At 53.6% G+C, this 25,029-nt stretch overlaps 7 protein-coding genes and 2 non-coding genes across 9 annotated transcripts; 6 read left to right on the forward strand and 3 right to left on the reverse strand.

Annotated features, from left to right (window-relative positions):
- Positions 1-931: 931 nt before the first annotated feature.
- SMAC4_00201 (uncharacterized protein) lies at positions 932-2,938 on the forward strand. The gene is made up of 3 exons (XM_003351611.2): positions 932-1,503; positions 1,696-2,295; positions 2,378-2,938. The coding sequence occupies exons 1-3, from the start codon at positions 1,356-1,358 to the stop codon at positions 2,386-2,388; spliced, it is 759 nt and encodes a 252-aa protein (XP_003351659.2). The 5' UTR covers positions 932-1,355; the 3' UTR covers positions 2,389-2,938.
- Positions 2,939-3,197: 259 nt separating this feature from the next.
- On the reverse strand, positions 3,198-3,587 carry SMAC4_13118. The gene is made up of 2 exons: positions 3,550-3,587; positions 3,198-3,233 (listed from the first exon to the last, which is right to left on the reverse strand). It is a non-coding gene; the product is annotated as a tRNA-Arg (tRNA).
- A 435-nt stretch (positions 3,588-4,022) lies between these two features.
- SMAC4_00202 (uncharacterized protein) lies at positions 4,023-5,617 on the reverse strand. The gene is made up of 2 exons (XM_003351612.2): positions 5,313-5,617; positions 4,023-5,231 (listed from the first exon to the last, which is right to left on the reverse strand). The coding sequence occupies exons 1-2, from the start codon at positions 5,464-5,466 to the stop codon at positions 4,102-4,104; spliced, it is 1,284 nt and encodes a 427-aa protein (XP_003351660.1). The 5' UTR covers positions 5,467-5,617; the 3' UTR covers positions 4,023-4,101.
- A 275-nt stretch (positions 5,618-5,892) lies between these two features.
- On the forward strand, positions 5,893-8,006 carry SMAC4_00203 (uncharacterized protein). Its single transcript, XM_003351613.2, has one exon. The coding sequence runs from the start codon at positions 5,924-5,926 to the stop codon at positions 7,907-7,909; it is 1,986 nt and encodes a 661-aa protein (XP_003351661.1). The 5' UTR covers positions 5,893-5,923; the 3' UTR covers positions 7,910-8,006.
- Positions 8,007-8,321: 315 nt separating this feature from the next.
- Positions 8,322-10,788, forward strand: SMAC4_00204 (uncharacterized protein). The gene is made up of 3 exons (XM_003351614.2): positions 8,322-8,638; positions 8,695-9,846; positions 9,884-10,788. Exons 1-3 carry the CDS (start codon positions 8,378-8,380, stop codon positions 9,977-9,979), a joined length of 1,509 nt encoding a protein of 502 aa, XP_003351662.2. The 5' UTR covers positions 8,322-8,377; the 3' UTR covers positions 9,980-10,788.
- A 710-nt stretch (positions 10,789-11,498) lies between these two features.
- On the forward strand, positions 11,499-11,605 carry SMAC4_13119. The gene is made up of 2 exons: positions 11,499-11,536; positions 11,564-11,605. It is a non-coding gene; the product is annotated as a tRNA-Leu (tRNA).
- A 53-nt stretch (positions 11,606-11,658) lies between these two features.
- SMAC4_00205 (uncharacterized protein) lies at positions 11,659-16,005 on the reverse strand (the record flags this gene model as incomplete). The annotated part of the gene is made up of 3 exons (XM_003351615.2): positions 11,659-13,255; positions 13,312-15,468; positions 15,523-16,005. 3 exons carry the CDS (start codon positions 16,003-16,005, stop codon positions 12,242-12,244), a joined length of 3,654 nt encoding a protein of 1,217 aa, XP_003351663.2. The 3' UTR covers positions 11,659-12,241.
- A 1,185-nt stretch (positions 16,006-17,190) lies between these two features.
- Positions 17,191-18,819, forward strand: SMAC4_00206 (uncharacterized protein; the record flags this gene model as incomplete). Its single annotated transcript, XM_003351616.1, has 1 exon — positions 17,191-18,819. The coding sequence occupies one exon, from the start codon at positions 17,191-17,193 to the stop codon at positions 18,817-18,819; it is 1,629 nt and encodes a 542-aa protein (XP_003351664.1).
- Positions 18,820-20,725: 1,906 nt separating this feature from the next.
- SMAC4_00207 (uncharacterized protein) lies at positions 20,726-24,691 on the forward strand (the record flags this gene model as incomplete). Its single annotated transcript, XM_003351617.1, has 1 exon — positions 20,726-24,691. One exon carries the CDS (start codon positions 20,726-20,728, stop codon positions 24,689-24,691), a length of 3,966 nt encoding a protein of 1,321 aa, XP_003351665.1.
- Positions 24,692-25,029: the final 338 nt, after the last annotated feature.

Consider the following 25,029-nt stretch of genomic DNA (forward strand, 5'->3'; position numbering starts at 1 on the left):
GCACGTCGGAAAGTAGAGATCCACAACCATTATGGGCGCGCTCAGTCACAGAGTTCAAACCCGCACCTTTCCGATTCCGACACGCCGATACCCCGATGCAGATTTGCAAGTTGCACCGTCGGAGATGCATATCCGAACAAGACGGGCACGACATAGGAAAGATAGCGATAATGACGAGGAATGACGAGAGAAAAAAACAAAGAGAAGGTGGAGGTTGACAAATGGTGCGGTGTGTCTCAGACGTCGGAGACAATGAAGCTGCCGATACCGATGGGAATGGGATGATTGATTGCTGCATCAACATGATCCTATTTTCTTTCTCGGCGTAACTATCACATTCCAAAAAAAGACCCCATCTCCAACGAAACAGATTCCCAGATGGGAAGGGCAAGATGGAGCAGGGATGTTGATGACTTTGTTGTCGTGCTTTCAAAGAGTGGAATTCCATCGGAGAGTTTGCGATTCGAACAGTATCCGCATGTTCATGCACGAAGGGAAAACCCATAATTTTTCTCCCTTGTCTCCTGGTGGTTGAATTGACAAATCAGGAGGATGAGAGAGCATTTCCAAGAAGAAACAACACACGTGCGCAACACATGTTGTGAAATGAAAAGAAAGTTGAAAATCGGTTTATGACTGGCTGGATTGCCTTCCTGCGCTTCTGGATTTCGCGGGAGTCGGGCATACCCGTTACCCGCTTCTGTCCCCTTTGTGTCCGTTGTGAATGGTCGATTTCGAGGTTGTGCACTGCAATCGATGTGGGAATGTGACAGCCGAGGCGCAAAAGGGACGTCGATCATCAGGTCACTGTTGCCGCAGGCAATTTCAGTGAAATGGCAGGGACATTTACAAGGCCAAGGTTCGTGCTCTCTTCCCCTGAAAGTGGACGGGAAGTGGAAAAAGGGGGTTTATCTTATCTACACGTGAGTTCGCGACTTATGCGGGACAGGAATTTGCGGATGAGGACAGCGGGAGCTGGGCGACAAGGAGGGCTTGTCACGTCCCGCTTCTAACCTTGCGATAGCTTCAGCCTAACTCAATAAGAGACACCATCATACCGGGGTTTCGACCAATAGACGACTGAAAACATTCCGATCCTTCTCATTTTCTCAAATTACAACCCATTGATAAATCGCTATCAGGCATCCACATTGTGCGTCTGGGGTAACGTCTCTGTCGTAATCTCATTAATCTCGGCAGAGCTTCGATCCCCCATCTTCCAACAACCCATCGGCATTTGGCAAACCCCGCGATACACACCGCCAGGTCCAACAACAACCGCCCATTCATCAACGCAAATATCCCATCCCTATAAGGCTATTCCCAATCCCTACCTGACCCTCCGAAGCAAACAAATGACGCTAGAGCTCCATGTCTGGGGTCCGGCTTTCGGCCTCCCCTCCATCGACGCCGAGTGCCTTGCGACAGTTACGTACTTTGCGCAAACTTTGAGTGCCGCCGACTACCTGCTTGTACAGAGCAGTCCCTCTGCCGTCCCATCCTGTAAGCTCATCGATACCCGTACCCAGTGACATTCAACCAGTCGCATCTCAGACAAACCCCCAGTCCAATTTCCCCCATGTGCCAGCAAGTGTCGCGCCCCATCCTTCCTCCGGGCGTGATCTCATTCTCGTACGGTTTCCCCATGGCAAATTCCCTCAAACTAACGACTAAATGCCATCAATCTCGATACAGATCATCTCCCGGCCCTCTACAACCCCTCCACGGCAACATGGACGTCCGGCTTCGACCCCATCGTCTCCTACCTCTCCACCCTTCAACCACCATCCTACCACCACCCTGACGTCACCACCCTCCCCCCACGCGTCCACGCCGACTCCCATGCCTACAAGGCCCTGCTGGCCTCGTCGGCCGCCCCGCTCCTCGCCCTGTCCCTCTACGTTTCCTCGGCCAACTACTCCGAAATCACCCGGCCCGCCTACAGCGCCATCCTCCCCTTCCCTCTTCCATGGGCCGAGCCGCTCGCCGTGCGGGCCGCCATGGCTGCGCGCGCGGCGCATCTAGGCATGAGCAGCCTGGACACGGACGCAGAGATGGAGCGGCTAGAGAAGGAGGAGCGAGAGCGCGAGGCGGCGGGTTGGGTGCAGATCCCAAAGGCGCTGAGGAAGGCGGTCGGTGGGCAGAATACCGGTGTCAAGGGGCAGTTGAGCCCGGAGATGAAGAGGAGGATCAAGCTGGAGGGCTTGGCGGCGGAGGTGTTTGATGTCCTTGGGGAAATTGATTTCCTGGAAGAGGACGAGGAAGGGGAAAAGGAGGACAGCAAAGATGGTGGAAGTGGAAGGATAAAGGTGACGCTGGAGACCAAGTGTCTGGCGTTTGCTTACCTGGCGCTCATGCTGCTTCCTGAGGTACCCAGACCTTGGTTGAGGGAGGTGCTACAGAGGAAGTATGTCGGGTTATGCGCGTTTGTGGTGGAGTGCAGGAGGAAGACGTTCCCCGAGAGTGGCAAGGTGCTGCCGTGGGCCGATAAAGAGAGTGATCCTGCCGTCAGTGCCTCTGACTCGGCGCTCAGTATTGTCGGGCGATTTGTCAGGGCCGTGGTTGACGATATCCCAACGCTTGGACGGGAATGGAGTAGGTGGTGGTCGTTGATGCAAAGGAGGGTAGCTGAGGAGACCTCTACCGAGTCACAACTCGTGGTAAGGAGGAGCGTTGGTGAGAACGAACGCAGTATCTTGCTAGCTGGTGTCGGCTTGACGATGCTGGCTCTCAACGTAGTCGGCCTTGGCATTTACTGGTACCGATACCGAGGGTTGCTGGGTGCGCCTTTGCAGACATGGCATAAACCGCTGGTGGGCTTGGGCAGCTTCGGAGCGGCAGGAGCCATGTTTGCTGGTCTTGTATGAAGACGTTGAGGCTTCGGGAACCTTAGGGGAGTGTATGATATGTACCTATGATGAGAACTTGGAATGATACCACAGTGGGTGATGATAGCCGAAGGGGAAAGAACAATTCGAGGGGAAGTTGCTCAAGGAAATGATTCCCCATGAGACAGACGACCGACGCATTTGAAAGCCCATGTGCAACTAATGCCATTCAGCAGCATATAACTAATCCCATCTAGCAATAGGAAGAAGAGAGGTAAAAAGAACAGGAGAAAATAGATACCATTGACGGTCACAATCACAGACAGTTCTACAATATCCTCCCAAAGGTGCAAAAAGTGAAGTGATCATTGAACCGCACCAGGCTCGAACCGGTAACCTCAGCCTGAACGACCCTCGCGCCAACCCTCCCTCAGCAACCCTCCTTCTCACCCCAAGGGTCTTACTAGGCATCTCTTCATTACACACGAGTCTTTTTCCGGACCTCTTTCTTTCCCTCTCTGCGGTGGCCACCCCGAAACCATCCGTTTGGGACATGATTTGATCCATTCTTTGTCATCGGGACACTTTTCTTTCGCGTCCCATCTTCTTCTTGACATTGGAGTTCTTGCTCTTCCAGAGCATGTGTGTATGGACTTTGCTGTTCGGTCACTCGTGGTTCTCAGTGAGAGTCTCTGACGGAGGGAGAGGTGGTGAGAGAGTTTCGAAGGGCTGCGTGTTTGACCACTGCGCCAACGGCCCTCACACTTCTTGTGGGCTGGAAGAATGGCACAAAGAGGTAAGCTATAAATGACATGACATGTATGGCATGGCATGGTATGACGAAGCGGGCAGGTGAGGTGTGTATGCATTAGCGGCTGAGGGGGCGAGGGGGGACATGCGGGTGCGGTGCTGGCTGCGATGCAAGCGAGAAAAGGCAAGCAAGCAAGAGATTGACGAGAAAGGAAGGGACGTTTACCCTGCTGGGAGATGGTGTTCAATTGATGAATATGAACGTTAGAGAGTGTGGTACGAGGGGAATGAGCACGAGACCGAGCTTGAAGGGATATGGTTATGGGGAGTCTCTATGATGCAGTGATTGTCGATGTCCCGATATTTGCCATATTTGGATTCAGCGAAGGGGCCGCATTGGGCCTTTCATCTGTTTAAACTTCCATGTGTTTTAACTTTCATCCGTTCAGGTGCAACGGCGATACTGTATATAAACGTATAAAACTGTTATGGTACATGTGCCCTTGTGTCTGTTTCGACCCTCTCAAATCTGCCGAATCTCTTTGCCGACCATTTCAGGCCGCTCAACCTCCCACTCATCCCTAAGGACGGCGAAGGCGAGATCGCAGACCAGCAAGCTAAGTCCAAGGCCCCAAACCAGCGTGATAGCATAGAAGAAGTTTGCGTTTCCGCTACCGGCATAAATCCAAAGGTGATAGAAGGCAGGGCCGAGGAAAGTCGCATAGATGATGATGGCGGCAATGACAAACGAATACCGCAGCAGCGGGAAGACATGTCTATACAGCGGCACCATACCCAAGAACAGCGACGCATCCGCGATGCTCGGGTATGGCTTGAAGATGCTGAAAATACCCAGCAGCAGAGTGATCACCACGAGCGGCTGCTGGCGAAGGCGCACGCTCAGCCCGCCAACATATGACGACAGGTGCAGCCAGAAGACGGCCAAGAAGAACGAACGGAACGAGTCGAACATCTCGACAAAGAAGTACCACCACAAACCGATATTGGGGGCCAGGTCAGACAGTGTCAGTTGCACGCCATAGGTGGAACTGAGGAACTCCCATGAGCCGGTAAGGAAGAAGGACATCTGAAAAAGCACGGCCAGAGCACCGAAAACGTCCATGACCATGGCCACGGCGAACTTGATCCACGCATTGGGCGCTCCGCTAGCAGGTTGCTTCTGCCTGTCGTAGCAGAGAAGAATGAGAGGCGGGAGGAGTAGTAGCGGATACATGGATAGGTAGGATGCAAAGGCCAGGGCGACCATGGCGTGGAAGTGTCGGCCGGAGATGGCATTGGCAACGGCGTGGAGAATGGCACAGGTGGTGAAGACGGTGGTCGAACGGCCAATGCATGTCGCAATGGTGAAAGGGTTGAACAGGAACAGCGCGGCGACGACGGCACCACTCCAGCGCTTGTCACGGCGTGGGGAGGTGAAGCGGGCCGACGAACCAGCCTCGCCGGACTCTGCGATCCTTAAAAGAGCATCGGCGCTCAAGATGTCGACAGCGATGTAGAGAAGGTAGGTGAAGATGGGAAACGTCGAGAAGCTCGGGAGCAGGTTGAAGATGGGCAGCAAGAGGGGCGCCTGGTGGTAGACGCCGCCATCGTAAGGAGAGACATTATGGTTATAAAGAAAGAGGCCTTCTTGGACTGTATTCGTGGAGTTAGCAAACCTGTTGTTTTTCATCCAGACAATGAGGCTGGAGACATATTCAAAGAGCTACAACATACGGCGCTTGAAGCTTGTCACTGGCGTTGAGATCTCGACACGGCCAGTCAGGAGGTCTGGGAGACCGGGAAACAAAGTAAAAAGGGCAAGTCGCAGGACGGCAGCACCGGCGTATAAGCCAGCCGTCCTCCCCAACGTTACCTTGCCGCCATTCATTGTTCAATTCGCCATACGACGAAGGTGAGAGCTGTGATGTCTTCAATGAAAGTTGACGGCATGCACGCTGCGCTAAACAGGAGTCGAGCACGTTCAGGTTCAGGTAGGTTGCCCTGTCATCGCTGTCCCCGGGGCGGACTGACAGCTGGCCTCCACAGCTGGCGGGTCCTCCTGGTGGGGCAAGGGTTCTCCAGAATCCAGACTGACCCACCGTAGCATCATCTCCATCCACTACTCTTATCTAATCTTATCAGCTCAGGCGGTGGAATACGGCATAAAAAGTTTAGGCACTGCGACGACCAGAAAAAAGTTGATTGCAGTGCAAGCGCCCCACCCCCAATTGGCTTTCGATAGTGATCGAGTCTGCAGACACTACAGAAGAGATCCATCCTTGGACTTCCTCTCCTTCTCTCACTCTTCCACCTACACCCAACAACCACAACCACCACATACCAAAATGCCTAAAATCAAGAAAAAGGGCCAGGCCGGCGCGGCCAAGAACTACATCACTCGCACACAGGCTGTGAAGAAGCTGCAACTCAGTCTTCCCGACTTCCGCAAGCTTTGCATCTGGAAGGGTATCTACCCTCGCGAGCCCCGTAACAAGAAGAAGGTTACCAAGTCGGTCACTGCCTCGACCACCTTCTACTACACTAAGGACATCCAGTACCTCCTCCACGAGCCGCTTCTTCAAAAGTTCCGTGACCAGAAGGTCCTCGAGAAGAAGATCTCCCGTGCTCTCGGCAGAGGTGATGTTTCGGATGCCGCCCGCTTCGAGCGCCATGCTGCCCGCCCCGAGGCCACCGGCAAGCCCAGGTACACTCTCAACCACATCATCCGCGAGCGCTACCCGACCTTCAACGATGCGCTTCGCGATCTCGATGACTGCTTGTCCATGCTCTTCCTCTTCGCCAACCTCCCCTCCACGAGCGCGGTCCCCGCCAAGATGATCGCCCGCTGCGAGCGCCTCTGCCTCGAGTTCCAACACTACCTTATTGTCTCTCACAGCCTGCGCAAGTCGTTCCTGTCGATCAAGGGTATCTACTATCAGGCCAACATCCAGGGCGAGGACATCCTCTGGCTCGTTCCCTACAAGTTCAACCAGAGGATCGTCGGCGATGTCGATTTCCGCATCATGGGCACCTTCGTCGAGTTCTACATGACTCTTCTCGGATTCGTCAACTACAGACTCTACAGCTCGATCGGCCTCAAGTATCCTCCCAAGTTCGACCAGCTCAAGGACGAGAACGGGGCTGAGCTCGGCGCTTTCTCCCTCGAGGGTGTCAACATGGCCACCCAGGGCGAGACCACCCAGGCCATCACCAACGGAGAGGAACAGAAGGTTGACCCCAAGGTCCAGGCTGAGGTTGACAAGATTATCAAGCAATTGAAGGAGGACGAGTCCAAGACCGACGAGACTGCCGAGGAAGATGCCGAGGCCGACGATGAGGAGAAGCCCACAGATTCTATCGACAAGTTCGAGCCAGTTGCCCCTGGTGGCGATGTTCTTCCTCAGCCGGCGTACAGCGGCACTGATCCTTCGCAGCTGTTCGCCAACTTCACATTCTATCTCTCCCGTGAGACCCCCCGCCAGCCTCTCGAGTTCATTCTCCGTGCCTTTGGCTGCAAGAGGATAGGCTGGGATTCCGTTCTCGGCGAGGGTGCTTTTACAAACGACGAGTCGGATTCTTCCATCACCCACCACATCATTGACAGGCCGGTCGTACAAGCCGCTACCAGTGAGGAGGGCGATGGCGAGGACAACCAGACGGCCCAGAAGGTCGGTCCCAACCAGAGATACCCCGGCAGGATATACGTCCAGCCCCAATGGGTGTGGGATTGCGTCAACGACGAGGAGCTCAAGAGCCCTGAGCTCTATGCTCCCGGCGCCGCTCTCCCTCCCCATCTTAGCCCCTTCGTCAAGGCCGCTCCTGGCCAGTACGATCCTACTCTGCCCCTCGAGGCTCAGCAAACCGAGGCCGAGGCCATCGAGGCCGACCTCGAGGATGCTAAGGATGGTGCTGCTGAGGAGGGCTCCGATGTCGAGAACGACATGGATGTCGACGAAGCCGAGGACGATGAGGAGGAGGAGGATGCCGAAGAGGATGTCGAGGAGGACGAGGAGGGAGATGTTGAGGAGGATGAGGAGGAATCCAAGACTCTTCAGCGCCAGCTTGAGCTGGAAGCCGAGCTCCAAGGCAAGAAGGTGCAGAACAAGAAGGTAGACCCCAAGACCAAGTCCAAGCTAGAGCAGCGCAAGGCCCTTGAAAAGAAGGCAAAGGAGGAGGCCGAGGATCTTGAGCGCGCCAAGGGCATGCTTAGCAAGAAGAAGCGCAAGCTGTTTGAGCAGATGCAGTATACCAACAACAAGAAGAGCGCTCAGGACGAGAAACTCCGCGCCAAGAGGAGAAAGCTAGAGAAGGAGAAGGCGCAGAAGGCGTAAGGTTAAAACACTGGCAAGGCGTAATTTTTAGCACTTGATGTTTTGGAATGGGATACCAAAGGCTCATTTTTTCTTTGTGTAATTGATTGACAAGTTTTGAACCATATTCATCGTTCCTCATTGATCCAATTGTGAACGTGATCGTGACTTGAAAAACGAGCCTACGAGACTTTGCTCCGAGGGTTAGGGATCGCTACGAACGAGGCGATAGCACCCCAGAGAAAAAAGATTAAACACACTCGAAACAGGACGAGCGAATAGTGAGAGCACGAGAGAAAAGGACGGGTAATTCGCAGAATTTCTTCTTCACATCTGCATGCATGTGGTTATAAAGAACGGATGTGTACCAGCGTCAGTGCGGTTCTTCTGCCTTCACGCTCTTGTCACTCCTTGTTCACCACAGAATTTGCACCAAACAACAACCCTGCCCGACGTTGGCACGGCACCCACTAAACTGACAACAACAAAATGTCTACCTACACGAAAGAAGAATCCGAAGACGAGGATTGGGATAAGGACACCGAAGAGATCAATTCGATTGCCTCAGACGAACTGCACGAAACCCGCCCTAATCGGTGGAATGGTCCCCCCTCCACCTGGCTCACCTTCACTGCGCAGGAAAGAAAAGCCTACCAAGCGTTAGAGGGTTTGCGCAGGCGAGACTTGCCAGCGCATCTCTACAACGCACATGCCCTGAAAACACGAGTAAAAAGGCAGAAGACTGAACAGGTGAGTTTTGTTAACAGGGGCGATCCAAAATAGCACATGAAGCTAACCATGCTCAGGTAATCAACGATCAAAGTGAAGATGAGCAGGTCCCACGGCCCAGGGAGAATGAGTGGGCTCCGAGCCACCGATGGACGGCCTGGCCACTGAAGACTGGTGAGGTGGTTGATGATGAGCTCCTTCCCCGGACCGTAGACGAGCACGAGGATTTCACGCTGCGTGGGGCCGTCCAGACTTTCCCAAGCAAGAACCTGGAGGAAGAAATTTCAGCGACAATTCTACGATGTGCCAAGGAAAAGTTCCGAGGCAGAGGGTTCCCGGCAGAAGACGACGAGGATGAACAGGCAGTGGGCGAAGGGCACGATGGCGTTGTCGACTCGATAGAAACGGGCGACAACGACCCTGATCATCACCACGCCGAATCTAGTCAGTTGCTATTTAGCCCGTCATCACGGCGCAACGACGAGTCGTCCCGGTATAGCGTACCACTCTCGAGCCCGGTCAAAGGCGAGCCTCTCTCTCAAGATGAGAGCAGTAAGCAGAATGGCTCCTCTTCGCAGGTTCTCAGCTCCTCACGTCAACGCCGTCCTCGTGCCCCCACGCCTACCTACGTTCCTGTCCCGTCAATTGATGACGACAGGTCCTACAAGCTACTTCGTCCCGCAACGCGACGCATTCTCTCCAAGCTGGACGAAACCTTGACAATCCTACACAACGCCCGTGTTGCTGGTCTCCGCGACCTCTCCGAGTCTTCTGCTAGTGACACCGAAGACAACGACAATGAAGCCGAGACAGAAGGACCTTCCCGACAGCAGCAGCAGCAGCAGCAGCAGCAGCAGCAGCGCACGAGAAGAGGACGACGACGAGCTCGATCCCCATCCCCATCCGCGGATGAGTCCAAATCAAATCCGCGATCAACCAGCAAGCGAGGGCGCAAACGAAAAATACGCATCCCTCTCGAGGGCGAAACGGAAGAGGAAATGCTCGATCGCATCGCCCGCGAGACTCACAAGCGGATACCCTCCTTGTCTCGAAAGAACCGGGCGGCTTCTTCTTTTCACACTACCGATGACGACGATGACGGTGACGAAACAGCCTCCGAGGCCGATACCGAAGCCGAACCGCCCAAGTCGTACCAAATGCCCTCCAAGAAGGCAACAACAAAACGTCACACCAAGGATCGGAACAGAAGCCGAAGCCGAAGCCGAAGCGTAACCAGCAACACTACTGCACTCACCGCCGTCCAAGAAAAAGACCGCCAGGAACGCGTCGCACGCTGGGGCCTCCGCGACTGGCGTGACGTGCTGGGCGCAGCTGCCCTGGCTGGGTTTCCTCAGAGCGTGATTGCCCGCGCGACACAGAGGTGCACTAATCTTTTCGGGGAGGAGATGACGATGCATACCCTTTCTTCTTCTTCTTCTTCTTCCTCCAAGCGTACCCAGACCACAACGTACCGGCCCGGTGATCCTGTTCCGGAATCTTCGGACTCGGAGACGGACACGACCGATATCGAATTGGAGCAGAGGAGGACGGTGAGTAGACAGCCGAGTCTTGTGAGGACGCTTTCTCCCGACGAGGAGGAAGAGGAAGATGGAGAGGCAATGGAGGGTGTCGAAGCTGCTGCTTCAGAAGCCGGAACAGAGCGCAGTGGAAGCGCAAGCCGGGCCTGGGGCAGGAGCAGGAGCAGGAGCAGAGCCAGAAGGGCTGGCACACCCGCACCCGGCGTCAGCGGCGGGCTCAGAGTGCGGAGACGTTCAGTCACGCCCGCGGCTGGAGGGGGTGTGTATTTCTGTCCGTATCCAGACTGCGAGAGAGCCATTGAGGGCTTCGGGAGGAGAGCGAATATGCATCGACACTTGAAGCTCGTTCATGGACGGAGTCCACCTTCTTCTCCGGCGGGTTCTGTGGTTGGAGGAGCAGGGGATGATGATCAAGACAGTATGGATGAGATGGAGGAAGGTGTGCATTTGGATGGATTTTTGCAGCCGATTAAGGTGCGGAAGGGGTGGAGAGGAGGGGATCTGATGAAGAGGGAGAGGGAGGCGGGGATAAGTTATACTGGGAGGGGAAGGGGGAGAAAAAGGTTAGGTGGTGCTGGGTCGGATGTGGATATGAATCTTGGGGATGATGAGACGGGAGGACATGATGATTGATCTTTGAGAGGGAGCAGTCTAGGTGGAATTTGATGACTACAGGAGACAGCAATATCTGGACTGGGGAAACTGCTATTACGAAAGAATTGCTGCATTTGCTCCTTTCCATGTACACAACAGCAGTTTCAATCGTTGCTAAAGATAAACTAACAGTGCCTAGCCCCTTCTTCATTTCCCTTTCCACATGAAACGTTCTGTCTATCACCGCCGATAGTCCGGCAACTCTTACAGGGTACGTTACGATCTTCAGACTTTTCTTTCCTCCAACAGTCGTACTTTTCTTCCTCATAATTCCTCGATTTCTTTTATCCAGTTCAACTGCAACCAGTGTCTCCATCTTGATTTTATCTTTCCTCTTCGCTGGATCTAATGTAACAACGCCAATCATCATCAGAGCACACTTCAAACCATCTAGTAGGCACAACAGACACCCTTTTCTCTTCAAAAAAAAATAACCACAACCAGGGCAATATCTTAATACACTCACCATTCCGCCGGTAAATTCATTCTCTCTTACTTTTTTTTTTAAAAAAAAAAAAAAAAAAAAAAAAAAAAGAAACCTTCCACTCCACCCATCTTGTGCGCAAACGACTTGGAATACCCACGAAGCACGCCGTTGTCCTCGTGTCCTGTACCTTTAAGTCTGTTCCTGTGACCACAACCATGAACGTGATTATAAAAAGTAAAGTCTTCCAATGTTTCATTAGCAAGGCAAGATGGCCGAGCGGTCTAAGGCGCCACGTTAAGGTTAACCCTTAATCTTCTCTACAGAGTTCCGTGGTCCGAAAGGGCGTGGGTTCGAATCCCACTCTTGTCAATAATAGTAGCCACCTTCGCTCAGGTGGGAATTCCTTTTTTTCGAGATTTCCGGACCAGTCTTTTTTGTCTTTTCTCTTAAATCACGTTGCGTGGTTGCGGCGTATTGTCAAAAAAACATCGACATTCCTTCCTTTTTGTTGGTGACTGACTGGCTCAGGATTCTGAGATTCGACGGGTAACTTCTTCCTGAAAGTAAGGAAAAAGCGACAACACTACCACAACGTAAAAGTACAGAACAAAGTAAGTTGCTTGCATGCTCAACAATCTGCGTAGCAATGTTTGTTCAGTTCTCTTTTTTCCTCCCATCCACTACACCCAGCCGGAACCATAAAACTTCAAACCAAGGAGAAACCAGTTGATATACGATGAGGGTATCAGTGCTCGATAAAGAGTACAACATAAGCGACAACAGCCAAACCAACCATCCCGTCCTATCATTGGGAGCGTCCTTTCTTCCTGCCAAACAAACAAACCCAACAGGACTAACAATGCTAGAAATTATCCTCCCCTAATCGTCCAACCAGCGCCAAACACCTTCGTCTTCCCCTTCAGATCGACTCCACCCTGCCGGTTCCCCAACCCGACTATTTGATTGCCTCCCAAAGGCCACCAACGTACCAAGCCCATCACCACCTCACCCCAACCGTGGCGTCTTCCTCCTGTTTCCGGCAATACCGACACTAGGGTCTGCCGTCGGAATTGGCATGTTTTCTGTGCCCTCCGTGATGATCCCGTTAGCATGACTAGTTATCTTTTTCTTCGCTATCCCACGAGGCGATTGTCTCCGATTACTTCTCCTGAAGAGTGGTATTTGAGTCGCATTTTCTTCACTGTGTTCCGGATTATTGGCATGGAAACCGATAACAGATGCAGATGGCGGCGGTGGCGGTGCCATTGACATTGTGCTAGACGACAATTCGCCAAAGACCGATGGCCCACCACCGAGGTTTGGATTAACTTCTCGTAGACTGGGCTCCAGCGTGCGCGGTTTGATTCGTGTGCTTGCAATGGGACCGGGTGTACCGAAAGGATTATTGCTTGGTGATGCTGGCACGGATAATGGCACTTTGGAAGGTGAACGCGAAGGCGAGACGAGATCACTATATACCGCTGTCGTCGTTGCACGTTTGGCTGGACTGGTAGTCGGCGTCGTTGAAGGCTTGTCTTGCATACCTGCAATGAGCGATTCATGGCCCGCCGTGCGCGGAAGGTCCGTCGGGTATTCGTAGCGCTTCTTCTCGGGGGTGTCACCGGTGGGCTCGTACTCGCGCATCTTGGTGCTCTGGATGTCTTCGCGGAGGCAGGCAAGGGGCTGACGAAGGGACTCGTCGAGCGGCTCCAGAGACTCCCTCAGGGTTTTCGCATCGTTATCCATCTCGCCACTAAGGTCGCGGATACGGTCGAATCGCTCGCCGAAATGGTCTGCAATGTTAATGAAGGACTTTTCGACGGTCGAGGTGAGGTTCTCCATCGAGACAGCATGTTGTTCGTGATGCGCGGAGTTTTCGGAGCGGGCGCGGGACACAAAATTGTCAAGATCCTGCATCTGGACATCGAGATCTTGGAGTTGGACATCAACCACACGAACTGTCTCCGCATGGACAGATTTCGTGGTGTTCTGTATAGAATTGCTGTGTTCGTCGGCAGTCTGTGACTTTCATTAGCAAACCAGTCCTCAATCGAGACGCAACACAGGTAGCTTACTGCCCAGTCCTCCTGCATCTTGTTCTTGAGCACGTCACGAGATTTAACGACGTCCTCCACAAGTCTGTTGTCCTTCTCGTTCCAAGTGTTCATGCCTTCCAGATACTGGGACATACTGCCCTCAAACGTCGTATTCGAATCCTGGACCGCCTGTCGAATAAGTGCCGTCTTTCCGGCCAAGCGAGACTCTTGCATCTCCGCTTGCGAGTTGATGAGGGATCCAATCTGTAGCAGAAGGTTTTGCCTCTCCTCGGCCGCTTGTCTTCGCTCCTCCTCCAGAACCTCCTGTATCCGGGCTGACACAGTTGCGTTAGACTTCACAATGGTCTGACTAGCACCCTCGAGGTCTTGCCGGAGTCTATCAGCTTCGGCCTTTTGGGCGGTTATCGTCTGAAGCAGATCCTCAAATATGGTTTTGCATTCCTTCCCAAGCGAGCTGTACGAAGCATGTAACTGACTGTGGAAGGTAGTTAGCTCGCCCAGTACGTCACCTGCAATCCGCTCAGCCGCCGAGGCGATAGCCTGGAGAGATTCTCCAACGCGCTGTTTCACGGTGTCCCGAACAACCTTGATTTCTTCCAGCACGTTGTCCATCTCCTCCTTCGACTTTTGCTTCTGTTCCAGCAGCTGTGTTCTAGACTGTGCGAAATGCTCCAAGTTCTGGTCCAGGAAGGCTTGGGTTGTGGATAGCTTGTCGAGCTCCTCTTGAACGAAACTTTGCATCCGTTCTGAAACACTAGATATGTGCTCCTCCTGCCCCCTGCGAAACTCTGCAATCCGACTTTCAACAAGCTCAGTAATACCTGTGACTTGCGACTGCGACATGGCCCACGTGCTACGATTGAGCGCATGTAGGTCGGACCTTCTTCTGTTCTTCGCATGGAGTCCTTCGACATCTTCGACGGTCCGCTTGATGGTAAAAATAAGCTCATCACCCACTTTGGCAAGCTTCTGTTCGGTTGTTTGATGCGCCCTTCTGATGTGGGCCTCCTCCGCCAACGACTTCCTGGTAGCTGCCAACACCAGTTCGGTTTGGTCCAATACGTCCTTGGTCTCGTCTAGATGCGCTTTTGTGGCTTCGTGCTCTTTTCGGAGGCCCATAAATGTTGATGTCATCGTATATAGCTCCTGGAGCTTGTTTCGAAGGTTCGTTTCGAGTGTCTCGATTCTGGCCGCTTGTTCTTCCGTAAGGATTCGCCGCGATTCGTTTTGTACGGTCAGCTCTTCGTAAGCATCGTTCGACAGATAGACACCGTTTCGTTGACGAGTAGCAATCAGCTCGCTTTTGAGTTTCTCGATTTCGGTCGCAAACTCTCGAAGTAGCGTCTTTTTGTTGAGCAATGCGTTGATTTGCGGTTTGTTCCGAATGTTCTTGGCCCTGAAAGCATAATCAAGTGTGGAAATTGTTTCCTCCATGTTACTCCTGGCCGGTGAAATTGTCGCAATGATGCAAGTCTTTGTCCGCCCACCTAATGAGTCTTGAAGTAGACGTGTAAGTTTCGATTCTCTGTAAGGAATATGGGGGCTGCGGTCGACCAGGGCGTTGATGACACGACCCAAAGTAAGCAGACTCTTGTTGATGAGACCAGCCTCCGCGGCACGTTTGTTCTCGGCTCCGGAGCGCTGAATATTTTCGCTGCCAGCGAGATCAACCAGGTTCAGCTTTCCGCCCATCAGATAATCCTCTCCATTCTCGGTTTGTTGCTTGACATGGACGGTAATGGTGAAAACGGTATGACTACGACTGCTGAGGTCGTTGCACTTTGTCGCGGCTACTTGGCGCCTCACACTGCCCTCTTGAAGCCATCTGAGGCCGTCTGCCGCGCTCAAAATGTGTCTTTCCTCCATGCCTTGTACAATAGTTGTGGCATGACCCTTTTTCGAGTTGTCGTCAAATATTTTGAGTTTCGTGTTATCCTCTGCCGAGAGGAGGTCACGCAGCTCTTCGTTATAAAGTTCGATAAACGAGCATCGCACGCAGTGTTCCTTGTCGTCCACTTCAAGCTTATTGAAGAGAGCGTGTAGGACTCTGGGGATGATGCCTGCGGTGTCGGGAAGCATGCCGAAAGTCTGATTCATGTCGCCCGACATGGTATATGTCTTGCCCGTGCCTGTTTGGCCGTAGGCGAATATGGTGCAGTTGTAACCGGCGAGCATCTAGTTCAGGTCAGCTATGGACAGGCCCTGACCGCTCTGATAGCCCTTCCTTACCTCTTCCAAGATAGGCTTCACCACCTCGTCGAAGACCATGGCTTGATCGGCAGCCTGCGAGAAGACGCGATCAAAGGTATAAGTCTTGTTGCTCACTGCATTGGGACCCATTGATAGCTCAACTATCCTGCCCTTGAGGCCCTCCGTCTTGACGACGACGGCGCTGTTTTCCTTGACCTCCCGGTCATTGCGTCCTCGGCAGCGCACAACGACGTTGATGTTCGTAGTGCCCTCGTCCTCCGGGTCGAAATCGCGCTCCTTGCGCTTCGCACCTGCTGTTGTCGACACTTGCGAGTCTGCTGGTGAGGCGGCGCCCGATCGCTCATTGCGAGAACCTCCCGGTGCGGTTGCATTTCGGAGGGCTGATTGTCGGCTTGTCGAAGATGCAGTATTTCTCGTAGCTGGAGGTCGCATGCTGGTGTTGCTACGCGTCCCCGCGGCGGATGGTGGACGCGACATGGCTGATGGTTTTCTACGCTCCATGCCAGAGCTGCGCGATTGGGCGATGCTTTATCGAAGGGTCGAGGTCGCGAAATCGAGAAGAAAGTTGGGTCGAAGGAGAGACGAGAAGCGAAAAGATGCGAAGTGACGACTGTTGAGCTTAAGTACACAATGGGCGAAGATTAATCCAAAAAGCATTGGTGGTGGTGGTCGAAGAGAGCTGATGGCAGATAGAGGGAGCGGGAGGTCGTGGGTAGTTCAATCGGCCGATCGACGCCTTTTTCTTATGTGCGACAAGTGGAAGCTGGAAACCTGCCAGAGACGGCAGGGTCGTCGTGGGAGAAATTGGCGTGTAGAATCTACACGTCGTCGGGAATGAGCGACTGGACGTCGCGAGCCCGGCCTTTGCTTCCTCTTGTCGATTATGCGAGCGACTCGGTCGGGTAGGTCTTGAGCAAGGACGACGGGTTGAATGGCGGGGATCGCTTTTTCCAATGTTTGCGCTCAGGTCTTTCCAGTTAAGTTGGGTGCTGGCCTTGGCTGCTTTGGTGCAGCAGGGACAGGCTGCCAGGCCAGGCGCGACATCAACATTGATCTCCACTGTGTTGGGCCATTGCTGGGGCAACCGCTTCCCGGTGTGAGTAAAACAAACGCACAGACCACTGATCTTCAATAGCCAGGGGCTTACGTTGTGCTTCCTTTCCGTCAATCATCGCTGAAACAGCGGCCTGTGACTGTGACTGCCAGCACAATGCCCTCTTTGTGTCCTTCCCCTCCATCCCCATCCATGCTCTCAGTCCACAAGTGAAAGGAGTGAGTACTGCTGTTTCAGTGCTGACTGCTGATCCCTCTGTCTTGCCTGCCGCCGTCTTCATGTACTTGTAAGTAATAGAGCTTGGTACCTGGGTACCTCCACGTAATCGGGGGCAGGCGGCAGCTGCCGATGGTCGGTGGCCGCCCCAGATCACGAGGACCTTGACGGACAACTCCCATCTTCCTAATCCCGCTTTCCTTTCTATCCCAACATCAAGCCAGCACCACATTACACCGAATATAGATCGAACACACGATATTGCTGTCCGCCATTCTCGATCCTCCGCCGTGCCATTAAGCCCGTTGGATGAACAAGACTCGACTTTGGAGTTCGTCCCATCTCCGTTATTCCCATATACCACCCTGAGCGGTGTCCAACTCCAATTATCATCATCGGGATATACAAGTTTCAACATGTCGACGCCTACCTCGCCGCCGATTTCCCCCCTTCTGTTCTCCGCCCAGCTTTATCCCGGCCGCGCGCTGGGCTGGTTGGTACTTGGAGCATCATTGCATGATATCTTGACCCGCCTCAAGACAGAGCCCCAGCGGTTCCCCAATCTCGATGTCAAGTACAGCCCAACCGAGCCGACCAAGTCGATTATCATCATCGACCTCCCCGCGAACGGGATTCGTCTACAGTTCGATGGCCCAGAGCAGCGACTACGCTTAATCGAGGTGGTGGACTTCACAAAAAACCATATCTTTATCAAGGCAGCCGATAACAAGGAGCGCGACCTTGTTCGTCCTTCCACAACATCTACACCGTCAACCGATAACACCGCGGGCCCTACATTCCGTCATATCTATCAGCGGTTTCTTGGTCCCACCTACAATGGCGAGTTCGTTGATGGGCCGCAGACCCCAGACAACGCCGTCGACCAGTATGGTCTGTACTGCTTGTCATGGCCCGGGGTGGCTTTCAGCTTCCTCATGAAAAAAGCGACCTACTCGGCCAAGAAAAACGTGGTTGACCTACTGGCATCCACACAGGTTCCCGAGGTCATGGGCATCTTCAGTGGGGATTCATGGACGCAGGCCCGACAGACGCTGTGGACTGAGGTGCTGCCCAGTCTCAAGACGTTCACGCCACTCACTAAGGGGAAGGAGGTGTTTCCTGACGAGGTCTCTTTGATCAAATTTTACGGTGCAGGGAAACTGCAGGTCTTCCGAAAGTGGACGGATCAGCACTTTTGGATCAGGCTCGGACAGACCACTCCGCAAGATCTTGTATCACAATTGGGTCCTCCCGATGCTATATACCGGAAGAACGACCATAAGATGTTCGCCCACAAAGTGCGGACTGGTAGCGATGCCATGAAGCGACCAGACAGTGCTGATTTGAAGGGTCAGGACGACCTTACAGATACAGATCAATCGTCGGCAAACGCTGGGTCAGACGGTTACCACTCTAGCGACGATGAAACCAGTGATGTCAGCATCGAAGGCGGCCACGTGTCGGGCGAGTGCTTCTACAATTATTTCTTCCATGGATTCGATGTGCTGGTCTCAAAGCCGACGGCGCCATCTCCGGTACCGCCTTCTCAGGAACAAGGGAAGAATGTGCCCAACGTTCCTAAGGACTGGCTTGTCACAGCCAATGCCGACAGCCTTGTTGCCACGAAGATCGTTCTGCACGGAAATGTGCCTGGGTCGTATCCCTTTAACCGACACCGGCGCTGTCGATGGGAGATCCCGTATCTTTCATCAGTTTCGGACGTGGTGATCAACTCGGAGTCTGATTTTCCACAAATCGAGGAGAGCCTGCGCAAGGAGTGGCAGTCGATCTACCCGTCTGAAGAAGAAGCGCGCAAGGCTCAAAGAGGCATGGTCCTTAACAGAGGCTGGGGAGACAGTCCCGGTAGCAGTATCGAGTTTCTGGGCGGGTGGGAAGGAGATGGCGCGACGGCGGCACCAGATGCCGGTGGCACGGCCAAGAAGTTTGACGGGCCTGCAGATTCCACGACCACTCTTTATGGTTTCCCGGGACTCGTCTTTGAGGTGTTGAAGAATGGCGCTGTTACTGCGGTGACAGTATTCTAGTGGTTCTTGTATGGTTACGTAGGTGTCTTGCATTTTCTCTGAGCGTTAGGAACAATTGTCGATTTACACAGGCGGTCCCAGGAGCACATAGTTATGATGCCCAGAAGGGGATGACCTTGGTCTTTTAGGTTGGTTTTTGGGGTTGGTTTTTGGCTACATGGAGGTGACGGGCGTACAGGTATTAGAGGGATGGGGCATCCCGCGAATATTGTTTAATTTGGGTTGACAACTTCATACATAAGCGGAATTCTTTCGAGAGTTTAATCTCATCATGGCGCTGCCTTCCAGTTTGTTAGGGCCAAGATACAGATAATCAAACATGCGTTGAACCTAGCAATCTGCTTCCGAAATATACACCCATATTTACTGCCAACCAGAAACGCCCCCCAAGTAAGGCAGGCCAAGCTTGTATCCGTTGTGTTCATCGATCACTTGGATCTGCTATAGGCTTAGGCGGTAAACGTGCTGGGTATGACATTGCCTTGATCCCCATGCTTGAAACACCATTATCCCTGCCTCCTTTGTTGGGGATAATGGGCTTCGACAGTAGCTCACCGCTAAAGCATTGTTGGACGGTTGGGGTGTTGGAAATGGGAATCCCATTGTTCATCACATCGCAACGAGAGCAGTTGGGTTTCCTTTCTTTTCGCAGATCAACCCTCAGCCACTACACGTTACAAGAACCACCTGACCGGAGCGTTGGTCAACACCATCTTTGGATATTCCGGTAGACTGCCTCCTAAGAAACTTGGGATAAGTAAATATCAAACTCGAAACGTTCATCATCCAACGTACAGTGCCATGCAAATCATCATGCTGCCCATGTGAAGATGCAAAAATGCGGCAATGGATCAAGGTTTACAAGCCGATACATTGCTGACATGCATCAGGGAAAGTCAACAACAACAGCCCAGGCCCTGAAGGACTGCGGTTGTCAATGGCTCCCAGGCCCAACGGAACATGATCCATAGCGGGTAACAGTGGGGTAACTCTGCCCCTGCCCCATTTTCCTCGTTTTCCAGCTCTCGTGCAGGCATGGAGGCATGCCAGGGGGCCCCTCGGCCCCCTATGAACTGCCGAAACTGAAGGTCGATGACACAGCAAGGATGAGCTCTGCAGGGCGATGGAACGGATGGCAGTGACGGGTTTGGGTGGGAGCACGGGTGGAACCTCCACCGAACATTTTGGAGAGAATGGAGGCGGAGGACTGGAAGTTGTTCGGGAGCAACAGCCCCGTATCGCACCCGAACGTAGCGCATGCAACTGAATGGACCTGCACTGTCTTGAAAGTGACCTTCGATTTCGGCCTCGTGTTCCCATCTGTCCCAATCCTCCCATCGCATCGCAGCCATCGAATCACTCCTTTCAGACGGCCTGTTCCTGTCGCACAAAGAGCCAGAAATCCACTGGGTCATTGTTTCATCTCCCTTACATGCGCCGCTAGAGGTATTCTTGCAGCCATTTTATAGTGCTTTCGGCGAATAGAAAGTACCTAGCTCACGACATAGCATAGCACTGCATCGGTACCTACCTGTCTTAGGTGGCCCGTCTGACGTCGTCGTTGGCCATTGTCTTGGTTTGTGTTCACATGGCAGACTGAAGCCACGGAAGAAGCGCCCAGCCCAGCCAGCCAGATACAGACACCTTCGACTATCACAAGAACCGACCGACAAGACGGAGACACTTGGCGACGAACCCTCAACCGGAGACTAGAGGAGCTGAGCGAGGGTTGCCCATACGCGACAAGACGCCCGAGAAGCCAAGACGGACTGCGCATCCTCTTCATTTCATACACCAACGACGGCAAAACTCACAACGATGCTTATCATTATCCATTCCGTGCGACTCTAGTTCCTCCGTTCCCGCTTCCTCTGAAGACGTGGCATGTGAACGGCGCAGTACAGCAATGACCGACCAAGATGCCAGCCCATCATCCAACCTTCGTCCCCGCCGAGCAACCAAGCAACCCGACCTCCTCGTTCCCGACCGCCACGACTATGCCTCGACAGCCGTCTCTGCCCAGAACCACCAGGTCACTACGAATCTGCCCGACGTCTCTGTGACTTCCTCGAATCATAACGATGACCACGGCGACAACTACGATGACGCCAGTATACCGCCCGATCAGCGACTCCCCCGTTCCGATCACCCTCGTACCGATGACCGAAATTTCTCCAGAGGCGCCCTTCGCCCTTATAAGCACAGGACGAATGGCGCCTTTCTCCTTTCCGATCCCGTCTTCGACGCGCACCCTCCGAATACCCAGCTACAGTTACCCAGGAGGCAGAGCTTGTTAGAGCCTAGTAGGAATAGGATCACTAAACATGGCTTCGACAGGTTGCCTGGCCGGAACAAGCGTACCGGTCCCTCAAATGAGATAGGCTTGGGGCTTGTTCAACGCTCGGGGTCGACAACTGAGCCATCTGTTCGCCAAGCACCCTCCTTCAACGGCAGCGCTGTCACGTCCAACCGTGGCTCTCTGGCAGGTGAAACGGTCATTGGGGCGAATCCGTCCCCACGAACAAGCATGGCGCCCCTGGATATGGAGTCGGCCCAGATTGTCAATATGGCTCTTAACTTGAGCGAATCGAGGAGGATAGCGTCGCGAAGGATCGTCTCTCAGCCAGTACCTCCAAGACTGGGGCCAGTACCGGAAAACGGTACAGGAGGAAGTCTTCGACAACACCTGCAGCAGCAAAGAAGAGTTTCGCGGAATATGTCACCTAGACCGGACCACTCACCACGCCTCGCATCCGCAAGGTCGCTACAAGCTCCAGCCGATCTGGAACCGTATCAATACCACTTTTCCCAGTCGACCTTGGCAAGAGCGCAAAAAGCAAAGGAATACTTGGGGTTGATGGCACAATACAGACGGATACTAGAACTCCTACCCCCATTAAAGGCCGACCGATCAGGAACATCCTCCATCGTTAGCCCTCCACTGACGCCTAATGGTTCTAACTTCCCCTCTGGAGTGCTGACCAATGACGCCGAAACAATAATTGGCCGAAACTATAATCCGCTACAGTATATTCGCAACAGAAAAATTCGGGCTCGTGAGAAAAAGACTCTGGATGGCGAGGGTCAGGGCTTCAATGATGTTGATAGGGTTTCCGAATGGGTTGACGAAGTAGCCAAATGGATCGCCAAGGGTCAGGACCGAGTGCCGGGAAATCCATCGATACCCCCATTCTCACCGGCTCGTGTTCTCTCCCAGGAGAATTCTCCTCAGTCCCTCGGCTCTAGGCCGACAACAGTAATGCCTAAATTGAAACGGCCACGAGTTGACTGGGCCGTAGATCCGGCGGATATGATCGCAGACATCTACTGGCTTGAACAGGACGACAATAAGTTCCTGCTGGAGGATCGGAATTGGAAGCGCCTCTTTCCGCAAGGTGGTGCTGAAATCTACCGTTCGCTCTCAAGAGATGATACTCCAGGCTCAAGCAAAATATTTTCCAACTCCAACAGTCTCACGACTCTAGACAAGACCCGCACGGAACAACCGCCCCAGGTTGTGGAACAAAAGCCGGCGCAAAAGGCACATCACGAGCAACCACACGGCTTTAGTGCAAGTCGAGCTCGGGACAAAGCGCAACAGAAACTTCGGGCACTCAAGGGATCCCACCAGCGAGCCAACAGCTCCATTTACAATCGCGACATTCTTCGAATCCATAGAGGCTCGTTTTCAGAGTCGTCTGATACGGACAGCGATCGGAAGCGGCGAGGCAGACATGGGACCATCTCCAGTAGTGGTAAGGACATACTGGCAAGGCAGATGGAAGACATGATCGCTCAGGAGCAGAGAGATGTCGAATCGCATCCTCTCTATGACCAGGACACGCAGCGGTTGAAGCTCCCAGATGCTGGAGTGGGAATATCCGAGAAAGATTGGGACAAAACGCAGATTACACCGACGCCTGGCCGCGCTGACAACGTTGATGGCCGCAGGCCGGCATCGCGCTTTGAACCGGCTGACCTGGAGGACTCTTACTTCAAGCTTCAAACCAAGCCAGCGCCGGCACAGGTTCTTGCTGGACGGACTGGCATTGGGTCATTGAACGGTGATAGGCGGTTTTCAACGGATTACGATACATCACCACCATATTCGCCCGACTTGCGGCCAATGCATGACGCACTAGTTCCTGGACAGGGCATGGACGTTTCGCCAAGGTCAACGAGACCAAGCTCACCGATGGCGAGCTCACCGAGCAGAAACCCCCTGAGAAAAGTTAGGAGCATATTTCGAGATCGCAGTAGCGAGCGGTTGGCTGAGCTTCCATCACATAACGGAAGAGAGGACAACCCTGAATCAGTACAGTGTCTGTCGGATCGGCAACCGGTAGAATCCCCAGCAACTTTGAGCCCCGGAACTGGCATGCTTCTGCCTCCCGAGCGCAAGGGCTCCCGCAGTCCTCTTCGCAAAATAGTGACAAAAGGAACCGACTCTAGCCAAAAGTCGAGTAAGAGTACTGGGAACCACAAACTTCGGGAGGACGGTAGCAGTAGCCTGAAAGGGCTATTCCGGGGCCAACGCATCGATAGTGTCTTGCGTAGCGGTGTCTCCAAGGTCAGCGATATGTTCTGGCGGAAAGAGACTGCCCCAGGCCCCTTGGACGAGTATGGTTCTTCAGATGATTCCGATGCGGAGAGTAGAGGCAGGTCCAGGTCCTTACCCAGCTCGCCACCACGGAAGGTTGGTCGTAGTCCGTCCAACCACGGCAAGGCGAACGGGGAGAGGAGTTACCTGGATGTCATGCCACAGTTCATACCCGCCGCGGAAAAGCATCATAGCAAGTCCAAGTCCATTGGCGGCTCGATCGAACAACAGACCGGTTTGCTTAACGCTAGTCCCCCTTCGCGACCGCTCAGTCGTCGGTCCTCCCGCTTCGAGCTTCTGAAACCGCCCAAGATCGACGTTCAGAATGCATCGCCGACATCAACACCAGGTCTACGCCCACCCAGGATCACTGGTTCAAATCCATGGGGGACTTCCGACGTATCTGACGTGGAAGGCTCGCGGAAGAGCAGCGTCAATACAGATGTCGGTGGTGTGCGGGATGTTGACGTTCGTTTAAACGCCATGCTATCCATGGTCAAAGACCGTCAGCTCTCCAACGCCTCTTCAGCAGGACGCTGGTCCATAGGTGAAAGAGGGGAGAGCGTTACGCCCGTTCCTCCTCAAACCATCGTCTCCAAACGAGAGATTGCCCGATTACGGGCTCTCTTGATGAGCTCCGGCATTCACGCAATGGAAATCGACAGGCGCGCTAAAGCCCGCAAGCTCCTGAACTCCTCTTCCAGCAAGCCCGAGGACGAAAACGCCAGCACAACGGCGGAACCGAACAACTCCCGTCTCTCCTGGCCAGACATAGTCGCCCTCTCCCCCGACCCTTCCACCCATCACCACCTCCTCACCCAGCCTATCGCCCAAACCGACCTCTTCCCCCTAGCCGCCAACATCTTGTCGTCATCCATCCAAAACTCCGCAACAGCCTTCCATTCCTCCGTCGTCGTCTTCCAAACCCAAACCGCGCCTTGCTTGACCAACCGCGTCGAAGCGCTGCGGGCCAGACTCAACGGCGAGCTGACGGAGATGACGAGGCGCGCGGCCGAGGAGGCAGATGATGCTGGGGGCGATCTGATGACGCACCAGCGGCTGAAGGTGAAAAGGGTAGTGGACATGATTGATCGGATGGTGAGGAGACGGAGGAGGCGCTTTAGGTGGGTGCGGAGGGCTGGGTGGTTGGCGGTTGAGTGGGTGCTGGTTGGGTTTATGTGGTACGTGTGGTTTGTGGTGATGATTGCGAGGGTGTTCTTGGGGGTGGGCAGGGGGGTCGTGGGCGTGGGGAGGTGGTTGTTGTGGTTGTAGTAGTGTGTTTATTGTCGAGGAAGATGGGAGGGGTTTCTTGGATAATAGAGGTTGGTTGTCTCTGGAAGAGACAAACAAGTTAGTGCCGTATGTTTTGCGGTTTCTTTTGTGCATACTGGGGTACCCGCATAAGTTGGGCTTTTCCCTGCAAAGAAGAAAGCATGGAAAGCTGGACGTGGGAGGTCATGGATGGATGCATGGAGCTTGTTTTTTTTTTTCCTAGGCCGGTGTTCTCAAGTTGCAGTCAACCCACCAGACTTTTCTTTCTTTCCTTTGTTTACTCAACTTTCTGGCCTGTGCTGGCCAGGAATTCAACAATACCCGGGCTTGGTGATGTC

Source organism: Sordaria macrospora, chromosome 1 (assembly GCF_033870435.1).
Source record: "Sordaria macrospora chromosome 1, complete sequence".
NCBI classification, from domain to species: Eukaryota; Fungi; Ascomycota; class Sordariomycetes; order Sordariales; family Sordariaceae; genus Sordaria; species Sordaria macrospora.

Coding starts and splice junctions, on each gene's coding strand:
- SMAC4_00203 (XM_003351613.2), top strand. CDS start 5,924: ATGCCTAAAATCAAGAAAAAGGGCCAGGCCGGCGCGGCCAAGAACTAC.
- SMAC4_00204 (XM_003351614.2), top strand. CDS start 8,378: ATGTCTACCTACACGAAAGAAGAATCCGAAGACGAGGATTGGGATAAG. Junction 8,639..8,694: donor AAAGGCAGAAGACTGAACAG/GTGAGTTTTGTT, acceptor AACCATGCTCAG/GTAATCAACGATCAAAGTGA. Junction 9,847..9,883: donor GCCGAAGCCGAAGCCGAAGC/GTAACCAGCAAC, acceptor CCGCCGTCCAAG/AAAAAGACCGCCAGGAACGC.
- SMAC4_00201 (XM_003351611.2), top strand. CDS start 1,356: ATGACGCTAGAGCTCCATGTCTGGGGTCCGGCTTTCGGCCTCCCCTCC. Junction 1,504..1,695: donor TCCCTCTGCCGTCCCATCCT/GTAAGCTCATCG, acceptor ATCTCGATACAG/ATCATCTCCCGGCCCTCTAC.
- SMAC4_00202 (XM_003351612.2), bottom strand. CDS start 5,466: ATGAATGGCGGCAAGGTAACGTTGGGGAGGACGGCTGGCTTATACGCC. Junction 5,232..5,312: donor AGTGACAAGCTTCAAGCGCC/GTATGTTGTAGC, acceptor CCACGAATACAG/TCCAAGAAGGCCTCTTTCTT.